At 50.1% G+C, this 20,896-nt stretch overlaps 1 protein-coding gene across 1 annotated transcript in view; it reads left to right on the top strand.

Moving 5' to 3' along the window:
* Positions 1-20,896, top strand: part of LOC109890546 (TRAF2 and NCK-interacting protein kinase) — a 26,775-nt gene continuing 5,879 nt past the window's right edge. The window contains 21 exon segments of the mRNA XM_031821520.1: positions 1-22; positions 25-92; positions 453-563; positions 2,059-2,149; positions 2,376-2,506; positions 5,724-5,778; positions 5,861-5,939; positions 6,018-6,193; positions 7,496-7,562; positions 7,653-7,851; positions 7,930-8,046; positions 8,700-8,786; positions 9,435-9,503; positions 9,591-9,722; positions 9,973-11,587; positions 12,670-12,740; positions 18,787-18,957; positions 19,188-19,471; positions 19,724-19,818; positions 20,310-20,459; positions 20,812-20,834. Of these exon segments, the coding sequence (XP_031677380.1) occupies positions 1-22; positions 25-92; positions 453-563; positions 2,059-2,149; positions 2,376-2,506; positions 5,724-5,778; positions 5,861-5,939; positions 6,018-6,193; positions 7,496-7,562; positions 7,653-7,851; positions 7,930-8,046; positions 8,700-8,786; positions 9,435-9,503; positions 9,591-9,722; positions 9,973-11,587; positions 12,670-12,740; positions 18,787-18,957; positions 19,188-19,471; positions 19,724-19,818; positions 20,310-20,459; positions 20,812-20,834 (3,813 nt within the window).

The raw sequence follows: 20,896 nt of genomic DNA, 5'->3' as shown, positions 1-20,896 counted from the left end.
ATGTTGAAGAAGTACAGCCACCATCGAACATTGCCACCTACTACGGTGCCTTCGTCAAGAAGAACCCTCCTGGCATCGACGACCAGCTATGGGTGTGTGTGTGTGTGTGTGTGTGTGTGTGTGTGTGTGTGTGTGTGTGTGTGTGTGTGTGTTTGCATCCATGTGCGCCTGCATGCATATTTGCACAGGTGTGTGTGTGTGTGTGGTAACCCTTTTCTCTGTCTATCTGTCTCTCTCTCTCTGTCTCTCTCTCTCGGTCTCTCTGTCTCTCTCTGTCGCTCTGTCTCTCTCTGTCACTCTCTCTTGTCTCTCTCTCTGTCTCTCTCTGTCTCTCTCTCTCTGTCTCTCTCTCTCTGTCTCTCTGTCTCTCTCTCTCTCTGTCTCTCTCTCTCTCTCTCTCTCCTCTGTCTCTCTCTGCTCTTCTCTCTCTCTCTCTCTATCTGTCTCTGTAGTTGGTGATGGAGTTCTGTGGGGCGGGTTCAATAACAGATCTGATTAAGAACACCAAGGGGAACTCACTGAAGGAGGAGTGGACTGCCTACATCTGCAGAGAGATCCTCAGGGTAAGTATTGCTAAAGATTTAGTGCTGAGAGATTAACCAACATTTTGGTTATTTAGAGTTTTTTCAACAACTAGTTGACCAACATCAGTTCGGTTATTGAAAATGACATTTCTAGGTATCTCTACCTGAACTACATGATCTAAGTGATTGTAGTTGGTATTCAGCAGTCATAAAAGCCTTATTAACTTTGAAGAACTACTAAAACTGTGATTTTGTCAGAAAGTGTAGCCTGTAGCTCTATAGAGATGAGACCTGGAATGAAATAATATTTTATTTAAGTAAAGTCAATAAATTATGGTTAATAAGTGAAAAGCATAGTGCATTTACTGCATTTAATGTAAAATAATCATTGAAATCAAAAACCGTGATCATTTAAAAAAATTCTACCTCAAAAAGCACATCGCTCAGCACTACTACAATTATACTATTACAGTAGTGAAGTACGTTTAATACTACATCATATTTCTACTGGTATGCTACTATAGAACAATACAACCAACACATTCAGAGTGATCTGAAATTACCAATCATATCTCTCTCTTCATCCCAATTCTCTCTCTCTCTCTCTCTCTCTCTCTCTCTCTCTCTCTCTCTCTCTCTCTCTCTCTCTCTCTCTCTCTCTCTCGCTCTCTCTCTCTCTCTCTCTCCTCTCTCTCTCTATACCTCTCTCTCCTCTCTATACCTCTCTCTATACCTCTCTCTCTCTCTCTCTATACCTCTCTCTCTCTCTCTATACCTCTCTCTCTACCTCTCTCTATACCTCTCTTTCTCTACCTCTCTTCTCTACCTCCCTTTCTCTACCTCTTCTCTACCTCTCTTCTCTACCTCTCTCTACCTCCTCTCTCACCTCTCTCTACCTCTCTCTCTACCTGTCTCCTCTCTTTCTCTACCTCTCTCTACCTCTCTTTCTCTACCTCTCTACCTCTCTTTCTCTACCTTCTCTCACCCTCTTTCTCTACCTGTCTACTCACTCTCTCTCTACCTCTCTCTACCCGTCTACTCTTCTCTCTCTAACCTCTCTCTCTCTCTCTTCCTCTCTTTCTCTACCTTTCTCTACCTCTCTCTACCTCTCTCTCTACCTCTCTCTCTACCTCTCTCTACCTCTCTCCTCTACCTCTCTCTCTACCTCTCTCTACCCTCTCTCTCTCTACCCGTCTCCTCTCTCTCTACCTCTCTTTCTCTACCTCTCTCTACTCTCTCTCCTCCGCTCTCTCTACCTCTTTCTCTACCTCTCTCTACCTCTTTCTCTACCCGTCTCCTCTCTCTCTCTCTCTACTCTCTCTCTCTACCTCTCTCTCTACCTCTCTCTCTACCTCTCTCTCTCTACCTCTCTTTCTCTACCTCTCTTTCTCTACCTCTCTTTCTCTACCTCTCTTTCTCTACCTCTCTCTCTCTACCTCTCTTTCTCTACCTCTCTTTCTCTACCTCTCTTTCTCTACCTCTCTTTCTCTACCTCTCTCTCTCTACCTCTCTCTCTCTACCTCTCTCTCTCCAGGGTCTGACCCATCTCCACCAGCACAAGGTCATCCACAGAGACATCAAGGGTCAGAACGTCCTGCTGACGGAGAACGCAGAGGTCAAACTGGGTGAGACAGACAGACAGACTGACACAAAGGCATTTGTTGGTTTTAATAATAAAATATTTATTTTTGAAGACAAATTCCATTGTCCTACCCATAATTGCTGAATATGTCACCTTCTTCAGTTTCCACATTGATCATGCACCAGACAGGCAGACAGATATGTAAAATAATTGAGTGACTGACTGACTGACTGAGTAATTGATTGATATGTTAATTGGTCTCTGGTCAGTGGACTTTGGTGTGAGCGCCCAGCTGGACCGGACGGTGGGGAAGAGGAACACCTTCATCGGGACTCCCTATTGGATGGCTCCCGAAGTCATTGCCTGCGACGAGAACCCTGAGGCAACCTACGACTTTAAGGTACCCAGAATACTCTGCTTCACACATTGTGTTTTGTCCCTTCATGTATTTATTTCCTCCTGACTCTCACTTGTCCTCTCTCTCTCTCTCTCTCTCTCTCTCTCTCTCTCTCTCGAATTGAATTGAATTGAATTGAATTAAGGGCTTTATTGGCATGGGAAACATGTGTTAACATTGCCAAAGCAAGTGAGGTAGATAATATATAAAGTGAATATATAAAGTGAAATAAACAATACAAATGAACAGTAAACATCACACATTCAGAAGTTCACATACAGACATTACAAATGTCATATTATATATATATACAGTGTTTTAACAATGTACAAATGGTAAAGTACAAAAGATAAAATAAATAAACATAAATATGGGTTGTATTAACAATGGTGTGTGTTCTTCACTGGTTGCCCTTTTCTCGTGGCAACAGGTCACAAATCTTGCTGCTGTGATTTCACACTGTGGAATTTCACCCAGTAGATATGGGAGTTTATCAAAATTGGATTTGTTTTCAAATTCTTTGTGGATCTGTGTAATCTGAGGGAAATATGTGTCTCTAATATGGTCATACATTGGGCAGGAGGTTAGGAAGTGCAGCTCAGTTTCCACCTCATTTTGTTAGCAGTGAGCACATAGCCTGTCTTCTCTTGAGAGCCATGTCTGCCTACGGCGGCCTTTCTCAATAGCAAGGCTATCCTCACTGAGTCTGTACATAGTCAAAGCTTTCCTTAATATTGGGTCAGTCACAGTGGTCAGGTATTCTGCCACGGTGTACTCTCTGTTTAGGGTCAGTCACAGTGGTCAGGTATTCTGCCACTGTGTACTCTCTGTTTAGGGTCAGTCACAGTGGTCAGGTATTCTGCCACTGTGTACTCTCTGTTTAGGGTCAGTCACAGTGGTCAGGTATTCTGCCACTGTGTACTCTCTGTTTAGGGTCAGTCACAGTGGTCAGGTATTCTGCCACTGTGTACTCTCTGTTTAGGGTCAGTCACAGTGGTCAGGTATTCTGCCACTCTCTGTTTAGGGTCAGTCACAGTGGTCAGGTATTCTGCCACTCTCTGTTTAGGGCCAGTCACAGTGGTCAGGTATTCTGCCACTCTCTGTTTAGGGTCAGTCACAGTGGTCAGGTATTCTGCCACTCTCTGTTTAGGGCCAGTCACAGTGGTCAGGTATTCTGCCACTCTCTGTTTAGGGCCAGTCACAGTGGTCAGGTATTCTGCCACTCTCTGTTTAGGGTCAGTCACAGTGGTCAGGTATTCTGCCACTCTCTGTTTAGGGCCAGTCACAGTGGTCAGGTATTCTGCCACTCTCTGTTTAGGGCCAGTCACAGTGGTCAGGTATTCTGCCACTCTCTGTTTAGGGCCAGTCACAGTGGTCAGGTATTCTGCCACTGTGTACTCTCTGTTTAGGGCCAGTCACAGTGGTCAGGTATTCTGCCACTCTCTGTTTAGGGCCAGTCACAGTGGTCAGGTATTCTGCCACTCTCTGTTTAGGGCCAGTCACAGTGGTCAGGTATTCTGCCACTCTCTGTTTAGGGCCAGTCACAGTGGTCAGGTATTCTGCCACTCTCTGTTTAGGGCCAGTCACAGTGGTCAGGTATTCTGCCACTCTCTGTTTAGGGCCAGTCACAGTGGTCAGGTATTCTGCCACTGTGTACTCTCTGTTTAGGGCCAGTCACAGTGGTCAGGTATTCTGCCACTCTCTGTTTAGGGCCAGTCACAGTGGTCAGGTATTCTGCCACTCTCTGTTTAGGGCCAGTCACAGTGGTCAGGTATTCTGCCACTCTCTGTTTAGGGCCAGTCACAGTGGTCAGGTATTCTGCCACTGTGTACTCTCTGTTTAGGGCCAGTCACAGTGGTCAGGTATTCTGCCACTGTGTACTCTCTGTTTAGGGCCAGTCACAGTGGTCAGGTATTCTGCCACTCTCTGTTTAGGGCCAGTCACAGTGGTCAGGTATTCTGCCACTCTCTGTTTAGGGCCAGTCACAGTGGTCAGGTATTCTGCCACTCTCTGTTTAGGGCCAGTCACAGTGGTCAGGTATTCTGCCACTGTGTACTCTCTGTTTAGGGCCAGTCACAGTGGTCAGGTATTCTGCCACTCTCTGTTTAGGGCCAGTCACAGTGGTCAGGTATTCTGCCACTCTCTGTTTAGGGCCAGTCACAGTGGTCAGGTATTCTGCCACTCTCTGTTTAGGGCCAGTCACAGTGGTCAGGTATTCTGCCACTCTCTGTTTAGGGCCAGTCACAGTGGTCAGGTATTCTGCCACTGTGTACTCTCTGTTTAGGGCCAGTCACAGTGGTCAGGTATTCTGCCACTGTGTACTCTCTGTTTAGGGCCAGTCACAGTGGTCAGGTATTCTGCCACTGTGTACTCTCTGTTTAGGGTCAGTCACAGTGGTCAGGTATTCTGCCACTCTCTGTTTAGGGCCAGTCACAGTGGTCAGGTATTCTGCCACTGTGTACTCTCTGTTTAGGGCCAGTCACAGTGGTCAGGTATTCTGCCACTGTGTACTCTCTGTTTAGGGCCAGTCACAGTGGTCAGGTATTCTGCCACTGTGTACTCTCTGTTTAGGGCCAGTCACAGTGGTCAGGTATTCTGCCACTGTGTACTCTCTGTTTAGGGCCAGTCACAGTGGTCAGGTATTCTGCCACTCTCTGTTTAGGGCCAGTCACAGTGGTCAGGTATTCTGCCACTGTGTACTCTCTGTTTAGGGCCAGTCACAGTGGTCAGGTATTCTGCCACTGTGTACTCTCTGTTTAGGGCCAGTCACAGTGGTCAGGTATTCTGCCACTGTGTACTCTCTGTTTAGGGCCAGTCACAGTGGTCAGGTATTCTGCCACTGTGTACTCTCTGTTTAGGGCCAGTCACAGTGGTCAGGTATTCTGCCACTGTGTACTCTCTGTTTAGGGCCAGTCACAGTGGTCAGGTATTCTGCCACTGTGTACTCTCTGTTTAGGGCCAGTCACAGTGGTCAGGTATTCTGCCACTGTGTACTCTCTGTTTAGGGCCAGTCACAGTGGTCAGGTATTCTGCCACTGTGTACTCTCTGTTTAGGGCCAGTCACAGTGGTCAGGTATTCTGCCACTGTGTACTCTCTGTTTAGGGCCAAGTAGCATTCTAGTTTGCTTTGTTTCTTTTGTTAATTCTTTCCAATGTGTCAAGTAATTATCTTTTTGTTTTCTCATGATTTGGTTGGTCTCTCTCTCTCTCTCTCTCTTAGAGTGACCTGTGGTCTCTGGGTATAACAGCTATAGAAATGGCAGAAGGAGCCCCTCGTAAGTATGGACACACAGACACACACACACAGACACACACACACACACACACTGGTATTAACTATTTTCTGTCCGTCTGCAGCGTTGTGTGACATGCACCCAATGAGAGCCCTCTTCCTGATCCCACGAAACCCCGCCCCCAGACTCAAGTCCAAGAAGTGGTGAGTCTGCATCACACACACACACACTAATATCCTGATTATTACGAAGAAATAAAATAAAATAATAATAACTTTCAGGTCTAAGAAGTTCCAGTCCTTCATTGAGAGTTGCTTGGTGAAGAGTCATGGTCAGAGACCCAGCACAGAGCAGCTGTTGAAGCACCCCTTCATCAGAGAGCTGCCCAACGAACGACAGATCCGCATCCAACTGAAGGACCACATCGACAGAACCAAGAAGAAACGCGGAGAGAGGGGTGAGACTGATATCAGTAGTCTGGAACACAAATAGAGTATGATGCTCACTTCTCCTCCTGAGAGATCTCATGTGTTAGGTCACTTCTCCTCCTGAGAGATCTCATGTGTTAGGTCACTTCTCCTCCTGAGAGATCTCATGTGTTAGGTCACTTCTCCTCCTGAGAGATCTCATGTGTTAGGTCACTTCTCCTCCTGAGAGATCTCATGTGTTAGGTCACTTCTCCTCCTGAGAGATCTCATGTGTTAGGTCACTTCTCCTCCTGAGAGATCTCATGTGTTAGGTCACTTCTCCTCCTGGGAGATCTGATGTGTTAGGTCACTTCTCCTCCTGAGAGATCTGATGTGTTAGGTCACTTCTCCTCCTGAGAGATCTGATGTGTTAGGTCACTTCTCCTCCTGGGAGATCTGATGTGTTAGGTCACTTCTCCTCCTGGGAGATCTGATGTGTTAGGTCACTTCTCCTCCTGGGAGATCTGATGTGTTAGGTCACTTCTCCTCCTGAGAGATCTGATGTGTTAGGTCACTTCTCCTCCTGGAGATCTGATGTGTTAGGTCACTTCTCCTCCTGAGAGATCTGATGTGTTAGGTCACTTCTCCTCCTGAGAGATCTGATGTGTTAGGTCACTTCTCCTCCTGGGAGATCTGATGTGTTAGGTCACTTCTCCTCCTGGGAGATCTGATGTGTTAGGTCACTTCTCCTCCTGGGAGATCTGATGTGTTAGGTCACTTCTCCTCCTGAGAGATCTGATGTGTTAGGTCACTTCTCCTCCTGGGAGATCTGATGTGTTAGGTCACTTCTCCTCCTGAGAGATCTGATGTGTTAGGTCACTTCTCCTCCTGAGAGATCTGATGTGTTAGGTCACTTCTCCTCCTGAGAGATCTGATGTGTTAGGTCACTTCTCCTCCTGAGAGATCTGATGTGTTAGGTCACTTCTCCTCCTGGGAGATCTGATGTGTTAGGTCACTTCTCCTCCTGAGAGATCTGATGTGTTAGGTCACTTCTCCTCCTGGGAGATCTGATGTGTTAGGTCACTTCTCCTCCTGAGAGATCTGATGTGTTAGGTCACTTCTCCTCCGGGGAGATCTGATGTGTTAGGTCACTTCTCTTCCTGGGAGATCTGATGTGTTAGGTCACTTCTCCTCCTGAGAGATCTGATGTGTTAGGTCACTTCTCCTCCGGGGAGATCTGATGTGTTAGGTCACTTCTCCTCCTGGGAGATCTGATGTGTTAGGTCACTTCTCCTCCTGGGAGATCTGATGTGTTAGGTCACTATAACCGACTGGTGTGTGTTCTTCTGCAGATGAGACAGAATATGAGTACAGCGGGAGTGAAGAGGAGGAAGAGGAGCGAGACGTGGGGGAGCCAAGGTAACATACACACACACACACACACAACAAACACAGTCTCTCATTGGTCCAATTTCCACTCACACACTCTTCTGACTGGTCCTTCCCCAGCTCAATCATTAACATCCCTGGTGAGTCGACGTTAAGGCGGGACTTCCTGCGTCTGCAGCTGGCCAATAAGGAACGCTCTGAGGCTCTGAGGCGCCAGCAGTTGGAACAACAGCAGAACGAGGAACACAAGCGCCTCCTACTGGCCGAACGACAGAAACGCATAGAGGAGCAGAAAGAGCAGAGGAGGAGACTGGAGGAGGTAGGACACACTCATGTAAACACACACACACCCACGCACACACACACATATGTTTACCTCTCTTTTTCTGTCCAACAGCAACAGTGCAGGGAGCGTGAGTTGAGGAAGCAGCAGGAGAGAGAACAGAGGAGGCGCTATGAGGAGATGGAACAAATACGGAGAGATGAGGAGAGGAGGCACGCGGAGAGAGAACAGGTACACACTTTGACTTCCTGTCTCTTGTTCTCTCTCTTCCTGCTGCTACGGTGTATAGGAGTATATCTGTCTCTTATCCTCTCTGTTTCCTGTTCTCTCCTTCCCTCCATGCTGCATTAGGAGAACATCTCTGTCTGACTCTCTCTTTCTGTTTCCTGTTCTCTCCTTCCCTCCAGGCTGTATTAGGAGAACATCTCTGTCTGACTCTCTCTTTCTGTTTCCTGTTCTCTCCTTCCCTCCAGGCTGCATTAGGAGAACATCTCTGTCTGACTCTCTCTTTCTGTTTCCTGTTCTCTCCTTCCCTCCAGGCTGCATTAGGAGAACATCTCTGTCTGACTCTCTCTTTCTGTTTCCTGTTCTCTCCTTCCCTCCAGGCTGCATTAGGAGAACATCTCTGTCTGACTCTCTCTTTCTGTTTCCTGTTCTCTCCTTCCCTCCAGGCTGCATTAGGAGAACATCTCTGTCTGACTCTCTCTTTCTGTTTCCTGTTCTCTCCTTCCCTCCAGGCTGCATTAGGAGAACATCTCTGTCTGACTCTCTCTTTCTGTTTCCTGTTCTCTCCTTCCCTCCACACTGCATTAGGAGAACATCTCTGTCTGACTCTCTCTTTCTGTTTCCTGTTCTCTCCTTCCCTCCATGCTGCGTTGTGATAGGAGTATATCCGTAGACAGCTGGAGGAGGAACAGAGACAGTTAGAGATCCTACAGCAACAGCTTCTACAGGAGCAGGCTCTACTGCTGGTAACACTGTTACCCCTGCATGTCTATGTATATATACCCCTGACCTCTCACCCCTGACCCCTCAATAACTTCTGCAGGAGCATGCCCATTGTATACCTGCATGTATACATCTACCTACCACCCTCTTCTCAAGTCTGACCCCTCAACCCTGTGAAACTACAGCTACAGAGCCTGGGGTGTAGACCTGTACTTTGTCCCTGTGTCCAGTGTTTGTTACCGTGAAAAGCCGAATACGACAGGTGTAGACCTTACCGTGAAAAGCTGAATACGACAGGTGTAGACCTTACCGTGAAACGCTTACTTACAAGCCCTTAAAACCAACAATGCAGTTCAAGAAATAGAGTTAAGAAAATATTTGCTAAATAAACTAAAGTAAAAAATGTAATAAGAAAGTAACACGGAGCCGGTGTGCAGGTTAGTCGAGGTAATTTGTACATGGATCATGGAACGTCCCTGTGAGCCCTGTCCTGTATGGATCCTATAGGTCAACCTGTCCTGTGTGGAGTGATGCTATTGGTCATGTGTGTCATGTGTCTCTGTTGCTTGGCTCTGTGCTCTCATGATAGTGATTTGGTTAAGATCGGATAATAACAGCCTTCCGTGTGTGTGTGTGTGTGTGTGTGTGTGTGTGTGTGTGTGTGTCCATAGGAGTATAAGCGTAAGCAGATTGAGGAACAACATCAAGCCGAGAGACTACAGAGACAGTTACAACAGGAGGTAACACTTGGCTCTTATGATGATGTCATATAACAATGGTGTTGAATAATTGAAGAGATGGTCAACTGTTGCCTATTTGTTTTGTAGAGAGCCTACCTGGTGTCTCTACAACAGCAGCAACAACAACAAAACCAAGATGGCCGACCAGGCGAGAAGAAACCTCTGTATCACTATAAAGACTCAGCTAGTCCTACTGACAAACCTGCATGGGCTAAAGAGGTACACACACAGACTCTGGAGAGACTCTGGTCTCTGGACAACATTCATAACTGAAGATCATGAGTACAGTCTCAGTCTAACTACAACATTGTCTGTGTAGTGGTGCATACAGTGTGGATCGGAACAAGATATTGTGTTCTTCTGTTACAGTTCTCGTGTGTGTTTTATATTTGGTGTGTGTGTGTGTGTGTGTGTGTGTGTGTGCGTGAGTGTGTGTGCTTGTTTAACTTCTACCCCACCCTGTCTACAGGTCTTGAAGCAGCAGCCACACCCCCAGAGCCACTCACCCCGCCCTTTCCTCAGAAAAAGCCATTCCTTCAACCAACCTTCATCCCCCATTCCCTCCCACGCCAACCTCCCTCGCCGAGCCCCCTCCGACCCCACCCCTCCCCCTCACATCTGTATCTCCCTGGAGACCAGGGATCTAGTAGATCCCATTCTGAAACAGGAGATCAGCCAGCAGGTTAGAGAGATAAGCGCTCCGAAAGCCGGTCAGAGGGTGGTCAGACAGAAAGAAAGAGTACACAATACCGGAGCCAACCACCAGGGGGTACCACACAACAACCGGAGGCCAAAAGGGCCTAGCGAAGCCGGTCAGAAGGCTGGTCAGCAAGACCGAGGACGCAGTCCCAGACCTAAACACCCAGGGCCACAACACAACCGCAACCAGGGGCCACAGCATAATGGGAAGGGGCAACAGGCTGGCTTTAACCGAGGCCTCAGCCCTAACCCCAAACCCAACCAAGCCCCCAAAGAGAACCCCATCTCTAATCCCCAAGCCCCTAAACAAAAGGCCCTCAATGGGCCAGCCTGGGCACCCAGCTCCAGCCCCAACCAGGGACATAACCTGGGGGTGAAAGACCAGGGGCAGATATGGGTCAGTGGCCGTAGTGGCAGCTCCATCTCCCCCTGTCGTAGAATAGACATAGAAGTAACTGACATAGATGTAGAAATAGACTCCTCTTCCTCCTCTCATTCTAATTCTTCTTTCCTCTACCCCTCTCCTGATCATGATCTTAGAGGCAGCTCTTTGTTTCCCTGTCGTATACTAGATGTAGAAATAGATGAACTAGATATAGAAATGGAGGAACTAGAAAAGAGGGAGTTGGATTGTTGGAGGTATAGAGAGGAGGAGAGGGAAAGGGGTAGAGAGGGAGGTGTGGGGGGTTTGAGGATGGCTTCCAGCCATGAGAGTCTGTTGGGATCCTATGGGGGTCATACGAATTCTGACCTCTACCCCCGACCCCTAACCCCTGACCTCTCAGCCTCTGCACCGGCAGGCCGGCTACGCCCTTTCCTGTCCTCCAATCAAAATCACTTCCTGGCTCCTGAATCCTCCAAACAGAGTCCGTTCCTCCAAGTCCCCGGCTGGGCACCTCCCCCTCTGAACAGAGTGAAGTCAGAGGTCAGTGATGATGATGATGAGGTCACGACCTCTAACCTGGACCTGACTTCCTCTGCTCCAGCTAACATGCTCAGATCACACCTGGCCCAGGCCATGCCCATTAGATCCAAGCAGTCATCCCTCTCTCAGTCCTCCCTCTCTTTCTCCCCCCTTTGTTCTCCTGGTAAGAGCTCAGGTCCTCTGAAACAGTTAGTTTTAGCCTTAAATTGGATGGGCCTCTCGCCCCGAGGGTCACCTAGAACCTCACCCCAAACCTCAGCCAGAATCTCCCCCTCACACTCCCGACCTGAGTCCCCATGTCATCTCTCCCTCAATTCCCCTCCAGCTCCATTCTACCACTCCCAGTATCTCACACCCTGCTCCTCCCCCTACCTCACCCCTATGTGTTCTCCTCACCCCTCTCCCGGTGGCTCCCCCTTCGGCTCCCAGTCTCAGCTCACTATCAGACCACTTGCTGCTAGCCACTAGCCACACTCGCACACTCACACAGACAGACAGACAGACAGACAGACAGACAGACAGACAGACAGACAGACAGACAGACAGACAGACAGACAGACAGACAGACAGACAGATAGATAGATAGATAGATAGATAGATAGATAGATAGATAGACACACAGACAGACAGACAGACAGACAGATAGACACACAGACAGACAGATAGACAGACAGATAGACAGATAGACACACAGACAGATAGATAGATAGATAGATAGAGATAGATAGATAGATAGATAGATAGACACACAGACAGACAGATAGACACACAGACAGATAGATAGACAGACAGACACACACACACACACGGACAGACAGACAGACAGACAGACAGACAGACAGACAGACACACAGACACACAGACACACAGACAGATAAATAGACACAGACAGACAGACAGACAGACAGACAGACAGACAGACAGACAGACAGACAGACAGACAGACAGACAGATAAATAGACAGACAGACAGACAGACAGACAGACAGACAGACAGACAGACAGACAGACAGACAGACAGACAGACAGACAGACAGACAGACAGACAGACAGACAGACAGACAGACAGACAGACAGATAAATAGACAGACAGATAGATATCTCCATTATTTCTTTCTTTCTTTCTTTCTAGACAGACAGACAGACAGACAGACAGACAGACAGACAGACAGATAGACACACAGACAGACAGATAGATAGACAGACAGACACACACACACACACGGACAGACACACACACAGACAGAGAGACATATATTCTTTATTATATTTGTAGATAAAACAAAATATTATACATTTCTATATTTTATACTATTTTGTACTACAACATTGTTTCAACTTCATATAGCTCAGTTGGTTCATCCTTACCCACCTACCTCCGATAGTTCCCAATCCAATCAAAACAAATATCTAGAAGAACCAGCCCCCCAGACTCCTTCTCTGTCAGGGTGCCTCCCCTAACCCCCCCCAACCGCCCCTCCTTCTGGAGGTTGATGATGTCACAGCAAGGACTCCATACGTGTCACATCCTGTTTACGGTCAGTTAGCCAATTGCAGTTCAGCTTGGTGATGGGTGCTGGCCAATCAGGTCTCAGCCGGGTGAATGCCAATCAGGTCTCAGCTTGGTGCTGGGTGGAGGCCAATCAGGACTCTCTTTAGTGCTGGCCAATCGGTGGTGGACTATATATTCTCTGGGATCACAGACCAACATGGATTCTCAACATTTCAGATTCTCTTTTCTGCTAGAATGATACCCTCCAACTCCGCCTCTCCTCCATTCCCCTCTCCGCCTCTCCTCCATCCTCCTTTCCTACATCCCCCTCTCCATCTCTCCTCCATCCCCCTCTCCTCCATCCCCCTCTCCGCCTCTCCTCCATCCTCCTCTCCTACATCCCCCTCTCCGTCTCTCCTCCATCCCCCTCTCCTCCATCCCCCTCTCCGCCTCTCCTCCATCCTCCTCTCCTACAGCCCCCTCTCCGCCTCTCCTCCATCCTCCTCTCCTACATCCCCCTCTCCGTCTCTCCTCCATCCCCCTCTCCTCCATCCCCCTCTCCTCCATCCCCCTCTCCTCCATCCTCCTCTCCTCCATCCCCCTCTCCACCTCTCCTCCATCCCCCTCTCCGCCTCTCCTCCATCCTCCTCTCCTACATCCCCCTCTCCGTCTCTCCTCCATCCCCCTTTCCGCCTGTCCTCCATCCCCCTCTCCTCCATCCCCCTCTCCACCTCTCCTCCATCCCCCTCTCCTCCTCTCTCCATCCCCCTCTCCTCCATCCCCCTCTCCTCCATCCCCCTCTCCACCTCTCCTCCATCCCCCTCTCCTCCTCTCTCCATCCCCCTCTCCTCCATCCCCCTCTCCTCCATCCTCCTCTCCTCCATCCCCCTCTCCTCCATCCTCCTCTCCTCCATCCTCCTCTCCACCTCTCCTCCATCCCCCTCTCCGCCTCTCCTCCATCCTCCTCTCCTACATCCCCCTCTCCGTCTCTCCTCCATCCCCCTCCATCCCCCTCTCCTCCATCCCCCTTTCCGCCTGTCCTCCATCCCCCTCTTCTCCATCCCCCTCTCCACCTCTCCTCCATCCCCCTCTCCTCCTCTCTCCATTCCCCTCTCCTCCATTCCCCCTCTCCTCCATCCTCCTCACCTCTATCCCCCTCTCCTCCATCCCCCTCTCCGCCTCTCCTCCATCCCCCTCTTCTCCTCCAACTCGGCCTCTCCTCCATCCCCCTCTCGTCCTCTCCTCCATCCCCCTCTCCTCCTCTCCTCCATCCCCCTCTCTTCCATCCCCCTCTCCTCCTCTCCTCCAACTCCGCCTCTCCTCCATCCCCCTATCCTCCATCCCCCTCTCCTCCATCCCCCTCTCCTCATCCCGCTCTCATCCTCTCCTCCATCTCCCTCTCTGCCTCTCCTCCATCCCCCCTCTCCTCCATCCCCCTCTCCTCCATCCCGCTCTCATCCTCTCCTCCATCTCCCTCTCCCTCTCCGCCTCTCCTCCATCCCCCTCTCCTCCTCTCCTCCAACTCCGCTCTCTCTCATCCCTGTGCTCTCTCTATCATCCCCGCTCACTCTCTCTCTATCATCCCCGCTCACTCTCACTCTATCATCCCCGCTCGCTCTCTCTCTATCATCCCCGCTCGCTCTCTCTCTATCATCCCCGCTCACTCTCTCTCTATCATCCCCGCTCGCTCTCTCTCTATCATCCCCGCGCTCTCTCTCTATCATCCCCGCGCTCTCTCTATCATCCCCACTCGCTCTCTCTATCATCCACTCGCTCTCTCTATCATCCCCGCACTCTCTCTATCATCCCCGCTCGCTCTCTATCATCCCCGCTCGCTCTCTCTATCATCCCCTCTCGCTCTCTCTATCATCCCCTCTCGCTCTCTCTATCATCCCCGCGCTTTCTCTCTATCATCCCCGCGCTCTCTCTCTATCATCCCCGCGCTCTCTCTCTATCATCCCCGCGCTCTCTCTCTATCATCCCCGCGCTCTCTCTCTATCATCCCCGCGCTCTCTCTCTATCATCCCCGCTCGCTCTCTCTATCATCCCCGCTCGCTCTCTCTCTATCATCCCCGCTCGCTCTCTCTATCATCCCCGCGCTCTCTCTCTATCATCTCGCGCTCTCTATCATCCCCGCTCGCTCTCTCTATCATCCCCGCTCGCTCTCTCTCTATCATCCCCGCTCGCTCTCTCTATCATCCCCGCGCTCTCTCTCTATCATCCCGCGCTCTCTATCATCCCCGCTCGCTCTCTCTATCATCCCCTCTCGCTCTCTATCATCCCCGCGCTCTCTCTCTATCATCCCCGCGCTCTCTCTCTATCATCCCCGCGCTCTCTCTCTATCATCCCCGCGCTCTCTCTCTATCATCCCCGCGCTCTCTCTCTATCATCCCCGCTCGCTCTCTCTATCATCCCCGCTCGCTCTCTCTCTATCATCCCCGCTCGCTCTCTCTATCATCCCCGCGCTCTCTCTCTATCATCCCGCGCTCTCTATCATCCCCGCTCGCTCTCTCTATCATCCCCGCTCGCTCTCTCTCTATCATCCCCGCTCGCTCTCTCTCTATCATCCCCGCTCGCTCTCTCTATCATCCCCGCGCTCTCTCTATCATCCCCGCTCACTCTCTCTCTATCATCCCCGCTCACTCTCTCTCTATCATCCCCGCTCGCTCTCTCTCTATCATCCCCGCGCTCTCTCTCTATCATCCCCGCTCGCTCTCTCTATCATCCCCGCTCGCTCTCTATCATCCCCGCTCGCTCTCTATCATCCCCGCTCGCTCTCTCTATCATCCCCTCTCGCTCTCTCTATCATCCCCGCGCTCTCTCTCTATCATCCCCGCGCTCTCTCTCTATCATCCCCGCGCGCTCTCTTTATCATCCCCGCTCGCTCTCTTTATCATCCCCGCTCGCTCTCTATCATCCCCGCTCGCTCTCTCTATCATCCCGCGCTCTCTCTCTATCATCCCGCGCTCTCTATCATCCCCGCTCGCTCTCTCTCTATCATCCTCGCTCGCTCTCTCTCTATCATCCCCGCTCGCTCTCTCTCTATCATCCCCGCGCTCTCTCTCTATCATCCCCGCTCCCTCTCTCTCTATCATCCCCGCTCACTCTCTCTCTATCATCCCCGCTCGCTCTCTCTCTATCATCCCCGCTCGCTCTCTCTCTATCATCCCCGCTCGCTCTCTCTCTATCATCCCCGCTCGCTCTCTCTATCATCCCCGCTCGCTCTCTCTATCATCCACTCGCTCTCTCTATCATCCCCTCTCGCTCTCTCGATCATCCCTGCTCTCTCTCTCTATCATCCCCCGCGCTCTCTCTCTATCATCCCCACGCTCTCTCTCTATCATCCCCGCGCTCTCTCTCTATCATCCCCGCCGCTCTCTCTCTATCATCCTCGCTCGCTCTCTCTATCATCCCCGCTCGCTCTCTCTCTATCATCCCTGCTCGCTCTCTCTATCATCCCCGCGCTCTCTCTCTATCATCCCGCGCTCTCTATCATCCCCGCTCGCTCTCTCTATCATCCCCGCTCGCTCTCTCTCTATCATCCCCGCTCGCTCTCTCTCTATCATCCCCGCTCGCTCTCTCCTCTATCATCCCCGCTCGCTCTCTCTATCATCCCCGGGGCTCTCTCTCTATCATCCCCGGGCTCTCTCTCTATCATCCCCGCGCTCTCTCTCTATCATCCCCACTCGCTCTCTCTATCATCCCCGTGCTCTCTCTCTATCATCCCCTCGCTCTCTCTCTCTATCATCCCCGCTCGCTCTCTCTATCATCCCGCGCTCTCTATCATCCCCGCTCGCTCTCTCTATCATCCCCGCTCGCTCTCTCTCTATCATCCTCGCTCGCTCTCTCTCTATCATCCCCGCTCGCTCTCTCTCTATCATCCCCGCGCTCTCTCTATCATCCCCGCTCACTCTCTCTCTATCATCCCCGCTCACTCTCTCTCTATCATCCCCGCTCACTCTCTCTCTATCATCCCCGCTCTCTCTCTCTATCATCCCCGCTCGCTCTCTCTCTATCATCCCCCGCGCTCTCTCTCTATCATCCCCACTCGCTCTCTCTATCATCCCCACTCGCTCTCTCTATCATCCAATCGCTCTCTCTATCATCCCCGCGCTCTCTCTATCATCCCCGCTCGCTCTCTATCATCCCCGCGCTCTCTCTCTATCATCCCCGCGCTCTCTCTCTATCATCCCCACTCGCTCTCTCTATCATCCCCACTCGCTCTCTCTATCATCCAATCGCTCTCTCTATCATCCCCGCGCTCTCTCTATCATCCCCGCTCGCTCTCTCTATCATCCCCGCGCTCTCTCTCTATCATCCCGCGCTCTCTATCATCCCCGCTCGCTCTCTCTATCATCCCCGCTCACTCTCTCTCTATCATCCCCGCTCACTCTCTCTCTATCATCCCCGCTCACTCTCTCTCTATTCATCCCCGCTCTCTCTCTCTATCATCCCCGCTCGCTCTCTCTCTATCATCCCCGCGCTCTCTCTCTATCATCCCCACTCGCTCTCTCTATCATCCCCACTCGCTCTCTCTATCATCCAATCGCTCTCTCTATCATCCCCGCTCACTCTCTCTCTATCATCCCCGCTCTCTCTCTCTATCATCCCCGCTCGCTCTCTCTCTATCATCCCCGCGCTCTCTCTCTATCATCCCCACTCGCTCTCTCTATCATCCCCACTCGCTCTCTCTATCATCCAATCGCTCTCTCTATCATCCCCGCGCTCTCTCTATCATCCCCCGCTCGCTCTCTCTATCATCCCCGCGCTCTCTCTCTATCATCCCGCGCTCTCTATCATCCCCGCTCGCTCTCTCTATCATCCCCGCTCGCTCTCTCTCTATCATCCCCGCTCGCTCTCTCTCTATCATCCCCGCTCGCTCTCTCTCTATCATCCCCTCTCGCTCTCTCTCTATCATCCCCTCTCGCTCTCTCTCTATCATCCCCGCGCTCTCTCTCTATCATCCCCACTCGCTCTCTCTATCATCCCCGTGCTCTCTCTCTATCATCCCCTCGCTCTCTCTCTCTATCATCCCCGCTCGCTCTCTCTATCATCCCCTCGCTCTCTATCATCCCCGCTCGCTCTCTCTATCATCCCCGCTCGCTCTCTCTCTATCATCCTCGCTCGCTCTCTCTCTATCATCCCCGCTCGCTCTCTCTCTATCATCCCCGCGCTCTCTCTCTATCATCCCCACTCGCTCCCTCTATCATCCCCGTGCTCTCTCTCTATCATCCCCTCGCTCTCTCTCTATCAATCCCCGCTCGCTCTCTCTATCATCCCCGCGCTCTCTCTATCATCCCCGCACTCTCTCTATCATCCCCGCTCGCTCTCTCTATCATCCCCGCTCGCTCTCTCTATCATCCCCGCGCTCTCTCTCTATCATCCCCCGCGCTCTCTCTCTATCATCCCCACGCTCTCTCTCTATCATCCCCGCGCTCTCTGTCTATCATCCCCGCGCTCTCTCTCTATCATCCCCACTCGCTCTCTCTATCATCCCCGCGCTCTCTCTCTATCATCCCGCGCTCTCTCTCTATCATCCCCGCTCGCTCTCTCTAACATCCCCGCTCGCTCTCTCTCTATCATCCCCATGCTCTCTCTATCATCCCGCGCTCTCTCTCTATCATCCCCGCTCGCTCTCTCTATCATCCCTGCTCGCTCTCTCTCTCATCCCCGTGCTCTCTCTCTCATCCCCTCGCTCTCTCTCTATCATCCCTGCTCGCTCTCTCTATCATCCCCGCTCGCTCTCTCTATCATCCCCGTGCTCTCGCTCTCTCATCCCTCGCTCTCTCTATCATCCCCGCTCGCTCTCTCTATCATCCCCGCTCGCTCTCTCTATCATCCCCGCTCGCTCTCTCTATCATCCCCGCTCGCTCTCTCTATCATCCCCGCTCGCTCTCTCTCTCTATCATCCCCGCGCTCTCTCTCTATCATCCCCGCGCTCTCTCTCTATCATGCCCTCTCGCTCTCTCTATCATGCCCGCGCTCTCTCTCTATCATCCCCGCGCTCTCTCTCTAACTGGAGGACCAGTTGATTCTAACCATTAATTGCATGATTGATTGCTCGGATCAACATGCAATGATGAACCTGCCTCAGAACACTGTAGACAACACCGTATTAACCTGTTGGTAATGTCCAGGTAGTCTAATAATCATGATGATGTTTGTCAGGTGGAAGAGCGGTCCAAGCTGAACAGACAGAGTTCTCCAGCGCTGCAGCATAAGGCCGTCTCCAGCCGGGTCTCTGAGTCCTCCCTGCCCTCCTCGCTCCGAGTCCTTCAGCACTGCAGGGATGCAGCCGGCCCGCACCCCACCAACACACACCGCCCAGTTGAACCACAGGTGTGTGTCTGTCCCTTCTGTCGTCTGTCTGTCTCTGTGTGTGTGTGTGTGTGTGTGTTGACATTTACAAATATACAATATACACACAACCTGTAATTGTATTCGATATTGCATACTACTATGCTGTAGCCTATACTACAGTCAACAAGCAGTATGTCTGTCTGATGGAATTAGATAATGAGAACGGACATTCCCATAATTCAGTGTTTTATCTCATTCTCTCTCTCCAGATGGCCCATCTGATTCCAGTGAAGACCATGACAGGCTCTCAGTCTCTGCAGGAGAGCAGAGGGGGAGAGGCGGGGGGGATGGGGAGGAGAGGTGAGGAGGGGGGAGGCATGCCCCCCCGCCAGAACTCTGACCCCACCTCTGACTCGAACCCCGCCCCTCCACCTCGTACCACTAGCCGAGAGGACGATGAGCTTCCCCCTAAGGTCCCTCAGAGAACCACCTCCATCTCCCCAGCACTGATGAGGAAAAACTCCCCCAACGCACAGGGACTCATACGAGAAAGGTGTGTGTGTGTGTGTGTGTGTGTGTGTGTGTGTGTGTTGTGTGTGTGTGTGTGTCAGGGTCGGGTTCAATTCCATTTAAATTCCAGTTAATTCAGGAAGTGCACTGAAATTGCTTTTCACTTCAATGCTTTTCAATGAGGAATTGGAATTAGGTTTACTTTCTGAAATAAAATGGCATTGACCCCAACCCTGGTGTGTGTGTACTGTATATGTAATTACAGTGTGTATTAACAGTGTGTGTGTTCTTTCAGTCATCCAGACCTGAGAGCTTCAGAGTTGTGTCTCGATACTGCTCTACAGAGGTCCTCTCACTCCTCCTCCTCATCCTCACCTTCATCACAGAGAGGTACACACACACACACACACACACACACACACACACACACACACACACACACACACACATATATATATATATATATATATATATATATATATATATATATATATATACACACACACATATATATACATATATATATATATACATATATATATATATATACATATATATATATATATATGTATATATATATATATATATATATATATATATATATATATATATATATATATATATATATATATATATATATATATATGTATATATATGTATATATATGTATATATATATATATATATATATGTATATATATATATATGTATATATATATATATGTATATATATATATATGTATATATATATATATGTATATATATATATGTATATATATATATATGTATATATATATATGTATGTGACTGATGAGTACATGTATTTGTCTGTTGATACTCTTTGTGAATATTGATGCTGACTCCTCCCTTATGCTGTGACAGGTCCACCAGTCCAGGAGACCTCCCCCCCAGCAGAAGCCACTCAGGAGGTAAGGATCAGACCGGAGGAGGGGCGAGACTCAGGCAGACCCAGCAGACCTGCCGTGAGTGACACACACTCACACGCAAACACACACCTCGATTCTTTCTGGAGTCAGGCTTTCTCCACTTCTGCTGCTTATGTTTCTCTTTTTCTCCCTCTCTTTCTCCTTCCTTCTCCCTCTCTTTCTCCTTCCTTCTCCCTCTCTTTCTCCTTCCTTCTCCCTCTCTTTCTCCTTCCTTCTCCCTCTCTTCTCCTTCCTTCTCCCTCTCTTTCTCCTTCCTTCTCCCTTCTTTCTCCTTCCTTCTCCCTCTCTTTCTCCTTCCTTCTCCCTCTCTTTCTCCTTCCTTCTCCCTTTCTTTCTCCTTCCTTCTCCCTCTCTTTCTCCTTCCTTCTCCCTCTCTTTCTCCTTCCTTCTCTCCTCCTCAACCTCTTCTGCTGTTTATCCCCCTTCTCCTATCAGAGGCTATAAGAAAGCCATAGATGAGGTTAGTGACTTCCCCCTTTTATCTCTCTCTCTCTCTCTCTCTCTCTCTCTCTCTCTCTCTCT

Source organism: Oncorhynchus kisutch, unplaced genomic scaffold, assembly GCF_002021735.2.
Source record: "Oncorhynchus kisutch isolate 150728-3 unplaced genomic scaffold, Okis_V2 scaffold3985, whole genome shotgun sequence".
In the NCBI taxonomy this organism is placed as follows: Eukaryota; Metazoa; Chordata; class Actinopteri; order Salmoniformes; family Salmonidae; genus Oncorhynchus; species Oncorhynchus kisutch.
Note: the sequence above shows the minus strand (reverse complement) of the source record. Positions and strands in the feature narration are given on the sequence as shown.